The 6,414-nt window shown below is 33.4% G+C and overlaps 1 protein-coding gene across 1 annotated transcript in view; it reads right to left on the bottom strand.

Moving 5' to 3' along the window:
- Positions 1-1,622: 1,622 nt before the first annotated feature.
- xrn2 (5'-3' exoribonuclease 2) overlaps positions 1,623-6,414 on the bottom strand; it is a 51,356-nt gene continuing 46,564 nt past the window's right edge. The window contains exons 30-31 of the mRNA XM_084736967.1: positions 4,860-5,088; positions 1,623-1,995 (exon numbers count right to left, since the gene is read on the bottom strand). Of these exons, the coding sequence (XP_084593093.1) occupies positions 1,933-1,995; positions 4,860-5,088 (292 nt within the window). The 3' untranslated portion in view covers positions 1,623-1,932. The remainder of the gene's footprint in view (positions 1,996-4,859; positions 5,089-6,414) is intronic.

Here is a 6,414-nt window from a genome sequence, read left to right as displayed (position 1 = left end):
GATGTTTTAAATGACATTTTTATGAGACTCAAAGAATTTCTGTTGCAGTTTGTGTCGTATGACTGTACGAGTACGAGTTCACATGTATCAGCAAGAGGTTTTTATACCACTAGTTAACTAAATCTGAGACAGATTTAGCAATAAATGTGAAAATATATGCAAACTCTTCTCAGTAAATGCATGTTGTCAGCTCAAAATCAGAAGACAAACTGACAACTAGAACATTTGTCAGAACAGCAAAAACCTAAAACAGAGTTTCTGCAGGTTTCAACAAATAAAATCTGAGACTTTTAAAGACCTTTATTAAATCAATTTAAAGACCTATTTCACATCCATTCTGACAAATAAAAGTGAGAAGGTTTTAGTGATGTCTGAACAGTAAACAGAGTTTCTAACAGCTCACCTGTCTTCATTTATTTTATATGACTGACGTTTGGTTAAAGTCCATGGTATCTGATTGTGCTCCAATAAATTCTGACCGCGCTGCACGTTACTGCCTTTTGGTTCCATGTTGGTTTTGTTTTGTAGTTGTTGGTGTGACCAAGACAAATATATTCCAGAAACACATTTAAAACTCAGACTGAACTACTTAACTTTCTAAAAGTAACAGTAACGTCATTAATTTAATCAATTAAAGCCTGTTAACATTAACAAAAGACATTTTAAGGACTAAAATTCAGATTATTCTCATTATTCAGACTCTTTGTCCACAGACCCCGACTTAATTAAATTAAGGCCATTTAACAATAATAATTAAACATAAAATATGAAAATCTAAGTGTTTACACCTCAGTAAATACAAATATCGTCCTTTCAAAGTTAAAATGAGAGCAAAATGGCAATAACTAGTTGAGTTAAAGAACATTTGTCCAGATATAAGCTTAAAAGCAAAAACCTAAAAGACTAAAATGATAAGGCATTCGAATTTAAACTCTTGTGCTTCAAGTGAATTTTAGATCATTTAGACCATTCAAGTGATCAATAAATAAATATTTAAGCCCTACTCAAACAGACTTTATGACCATTTAATACTTATTAAGGCTGTTTAATTGTAAACTTGAAATTTAAGACATTTTAAGATATTTTAAGGACGTGTAGCCGCCCTGTGTGACGCCTAATTATACAAAAATATTCACCAGAAAATTCTCTGTCAGTAAAACTTGATGAAAACCTATAAATGAAGTGAAGAAACCTTGATTCTACTGTGGGATTTATTTTATGAAAGTGACTTTTAAAGTGTATTTTTTATTTGTTGTAAAAATTCAAGTGTAAATCAAAAAGTAAATTATGAAGCACTTCCTTTACCTAAAAATAGATAAAATTATTTCTGTCAGACAAATATTTCAGTGTATTTAAATGAAATTTGGAGCAAAGAGTTTTAAACGTACCAGATTATTGAATATAAAATTCTCAATGCTTCTGATATTTTGGAGTAAAAACTTGCCGTAGTTAAATTTAAGTCAACACCTAAAAATGAAGTGAGGAAATCTTGATTGAAATGGGGGATTTTCTTTTTAAGTGACTTTTAAGTGTTTTTACTTTATAATTTTAGTAAAACTTAAGTATGAATCAAAAGGAAAATATGAAGCATAGATGAGATTATTCCTGTCGGACAAATATCATCTACTTACACATCAATGTTTTATTTTCTTTTTAAACACATGAATCACTTTGGAGAGATTTCTCTCAAAAATAAACACAGCGGGACACTTTGTCCTTGACTCACTTGTATTTTACAAGTTTTACAGGCCGTTCATCTCAAAAATCACAAGTTACAGGACTGTTTTTTTTTTTGGAAGTAGAATAAAAAGGAAGAAAAAACAAGTTCCATTGTACAAGAAGACAATAAAAAGAAAAAAAAAGGTGGCATGTCTCCCCTACAAATAGTCCCCCCTCCCATTAAAGTCCCAAAGTCCAACATTACTTTGAGTTTTAATTCCAGTTGTATCGTCTGGATGGAGGAGGAGGAGGGTAACCTCTGCCGGAGCTGTAGCCCTGAAACACAAACGCAACACAGTCAAGACGAGTTCTGCTCAGGCCCCTCGCTGGAACTACGTCCCAGGAAGAATTTAAATGATATTAATGCCATCTGAAGACCATTTTATGCCTCTGATCTAATGATAATCAGGCAAAAGTACTCCTTTTCAAAGAACAATGAACTATCAATCGTTGAGAATATTTAGAAATTAGAATTAAAATGTGAAGAAATATTAAAATATCAACAAAATGTGTCTCAGGACAGTTTTTTTTCCTGTTTATTCAGCTTTTACATGCTGTGAAAAACACTTAAGTGCTGTGTCCGAGTCTTAAAAGTGAAAAATCTGCTGTTAACTCTGGTATCATGTTGTTAAAGAAGGTTCAGTAAAGTTTAGGGTTTCTGCAGGTTTCAACAAATTACATTTAAGACTTTTTAAGACCATCATGACTCAGTGTTTCATGTTCATAGTACACATCAATTCAAATTTTCATCCAAAAACAGACTGAAGTAATGAAACTTTATAAAAGTAATTAGAATAATTTCATAATTTAATCAATTTTTAACACCCGTTTAAATCATATTGATTGACACGGACATTTTAAGGACTAAATTTCAGATTTTTAGGTTTAATTCAACTTAAAGGTCCTGCAGAAACCCTGCAAGTAAAAAAAACATGCATGTAAACACAATGGACAGTATTGAGGTCAAGTCCATAAATCATATGATAAGTTGATAATTATTATGACAGGACGAGTTCTGCATTTTTTAAAAAAAGACATTTTAAATAAAACCACAGCTACAATCATTAAATACATCCACTGAAAAACAAAAAGAAACCAGCTACATGAATATTCAAGTTTGTTAATTGATCAGTGTCATTACATTTATTTACCTCTGAAAGTGATTTGAATCTTTTTAAAATTATTTTCTTTCTTTGTTTTACTGTGTGTTCAGATCATTTTAAGATCCCGTCTTTCAAACCAGCACAGTTAAAAAGAAGAGCTAAAATGATTTAACAATTAATCGATCGAAAAGAAAATCATTCGCCAAACTATTTTTGATGATCAATTACTTGTTTCAGTTTGCAGCGTCTTAAATGTGAGGATTTGTTGAGTTACTTTCTCTGACAGTAAATGAAGCGTCTTCGTGGTTTGGACGGTTGGTTGGACAAAAGAAACAATCTCAAGACGTCACTTTGGGAAATTCTGATGAGCGTTTTCAACTATTTTGACTTTTTCTAAACTGAAGCAGGTGTTCCCAAACTTCTTCAATACATGCAGACCGTGGAGTCCAGTCTGAGAGGATTCTGTCTTAAAAATAAAATTTAAAATACTCAGACTTTCTGTTGTTTGAAGATAATAAAGTCTTCAAAAAAAACAAGTGATAAAAGTCAAAATATTCTATCCTTCCTCACACTGTGGACCCACTACAACCCACTCAAGGACCCCTGCTGGTCCCCGGAGTCCAGTTTGAAAACCACTGGACTCAACTAAAAACTAAAAACATGAAAATAATCGTCAGAGTTCAGTGACTTTTTCTGTACCAGTGTGCAGCTTGGCAACTTAAAACTGGGACTTTTTTTTTTACACCAGTATTCCACTAACGTGAAAAAAAAAAAAAAACTCATGACGACATCACTGTAAATCTAAACATCATAAATCATAAATCTTTAAAACACTCAGAGTGAAGTCTGAGTAATTCAGGTTAGTTACCGTTCAATTTTTAATTTCATCAGCATCAAAAACTAAATTCCCTTCACCTGAACTGAACTGGTTTATGGTGACGGCAGAAACTTCAGAAACACGATGTCTGAAAAGAATCTCATCAGTCTTTTAAGTCTCTTTCAAGGTTAAATCAAAGCTTAAGATTTTCAAATTCCTCACTGTTTTTTTTTTAATTATTTTTTATTCTATTTCATCTGAGAAACAGAAACTACAGACACAACAGACCAGTCAGATATGAACCTATAAACTTACTGAAACAAAGCTTCCATCTAAAACTTTTATGAGTTTCCAGATTTGTAACTTTTTCTTCGAAAGAAGAAAGACAGAAAAGCTGCTGTTGACCAATCAGCAGACAGTCTGTTAATTCATGAGTTTAATGTGTTTCTGTCAGTTTTAGTCTCTCATGAAGGTCAAATACGATGAAATATTAGAATTTGTTCAGATGAAAAACTAAATGTCATCAAGATAATGGAGCAGAAACAAGCTGTCGATTGACAGAAAGTTGATCATCAACAACTTCAGACTAATCAAACATTTTGAGCTTCTCATGTGAGGATTTAATGATGGAGCATCTTTTGTGTTTTTGACAACACAATTTAAAAAGTTTCACACAGCTCCAGGAAATTATTCTTAAACAATATCCGGACATTTTACATGGGAGAAAATGAGGAATAAGATGTTTTTAGTTCTTTTTTAATTAAATTTAGATTTTTTTTGTTCACTAATTTTTGTTGTTACATTTTGGATTGACATTTATTCTCGATTTGTCTTATTAATATATAGAATGGAGAATTGATGACAATTAAAAATTTAAAACAGAATTAAAATTTGATATTGTGAACAAACTTGGTTCCGTAAGTTCTGTTATGGGACTGAAGGAAAGACACAAACACCTCGACAGAACTTCATTCATTTCGAAACACGTGAACAGTGAAAAAATTTCAGCTCCAACTGGAAAAGTTTCAGCCAAAGAAAACCTCAGTTCTTTACGACATTAATTAATAAAAAGAAATAAAAGTTTGAAAGTTTTGAGAGATTGAAACTCTGAAGTAGTTTAACTTTTTCCCTCCCACAAAGACGGCCCTACCGGGAATTTAGAGCTGAGGAAGAAACTTAAGCTCCGCCCACAGCTAGTCAGAACATATTCGAGTCTTTACCTGATGCTGTTGTCCCCGACCGTCCCTGCGATCGTCCCTGCGATCATCCCTGCGATCGTGCCAGTCGTCTCTACGGTGGTCGTAGCGCTGCTGGTAGCCGCCCGGCCCGCCCCCTCCCCGCCCCCCGCGGCTCATGTTCTGCTGGTACGCCGACTGCTGCGACTGCATGGCCCGGTCCCAGCCATGACCCCCGCCTCTGTATTGCTGCTGCTGCTGCTGCTGCTGCTGCCTGGAGACACAAACACATCAAACCTGTTAGCTTCTGAAGAAAAAAAAAGCCCCGTCAAGTACTCTTTAACAAGGTCTTAAATTTATATACGCACTTTCTACCACGTCCAGGTCATGTTTGTGTCTGAAGTGGATATAAAGACCTTGGAAAGAGACGTACCTGTGCTGAAAATGAACCGCTGCTGCTGCAGAAAAGTGAAAAACCCCTGAGTCTGTTCATGCAGTTAAACACTGCAGCACAAAATAAAACTGCATTATCTCAAATTTCTCAGTGTGGAGTTAGAAATACCTTTCCATGGGTTAAAACAGGTTAATTCACAGGAATGAAGCCATTATAAAGTGTTATAGCATGTTGACTTAACCACCTTTTAATTAATTTGACTTTTTTTTATTTCACCCAAAGTTACACTCATTATTGGCTGGACAGAGTTAACCATGTTAACCATGTGTGGATTAAAGGACCAGGAGTTCATGACTCAGTTTTGGTTGAATAGATTGTATTTTTTATTTTTATGTTTTTTTAAATAAAGAAATCAAAAAGTCTACATGCTTCAATCGCAGAAACACAATCCTGCTTCTTAAAATACATTGCAGTAAAATAAAACGCGGTTCCTTGTAATAACAAATGGAAAACTTCAGTGATTAATGATGTTTTAAGAGTCTCAGACAAAAAAAGAACAACAGATGAAACAAACAGTTGATCAACAAAATGATTCAGTCATTTTTCAAGCAAAAACAGGAAAAAAAAAATCAATACTTCTCTGGTTGCAGCCTCTCCAATCTGCTTAACTGTTTGATTTTATATGATTATGAACTAAATTTAAACAACAAACACCTATTAATCAAGAATAAAGTCAAACTATGATAATAATCATTAGTTGCAGCCCTAAAACTATTAATGAAAAAAAAAACATCATGCAGATTGAATTAATTATTAATTAAAAAATAGTTGTGAGTAGGGCTGCAACTAACTGTTATTTTCATTGTGGATTAATCTGCTGATTATTTTCACCTCCATTTAATTGTTTGGTTTCCAGCAGTCCAAAATCCAAAGACTCTTCATTTACTGTCATAAAGGACAAAGAAAAGATGCAAATCCTCACATTTAAGACATTGATACCAGAAAATGTTTGACATTTTGCTTGAAAAATCACTGAAACTATTAAATGTTTATCAAAATAGTTGGCAGCAAATTTGTTTATTGATCAGTTAATCAATGCAGCTCTAAAAAAAAAATAATAACTTTGCTGATATAAACTCTGATTTAAATTGAGCAAAGCAGGAAATGTTTAATCACAAAGTAAACAAGACCAGGAGTTCAATGCTG

Source organism: Lutjanus erythropterus, chromosome 15 (assembly GCF_056507025.1).
Source record: "Lutjanus erythropterus isolate fLutEry1 chromosome 15, fLutEry1.hap2, whole genome shotgun sequence".
NCBI lineage: Eukaryota > Metazoa > Chordata > Actinopteri > Lutjaniformes > Lutjanidae > Lutjanus > Lutjanus erythropterus.
The sequence above is the reverse complement of the archived record's forward strand: the minus strand, read 5'-3'. Positions and strand labels throughout refer to the sequence as shown.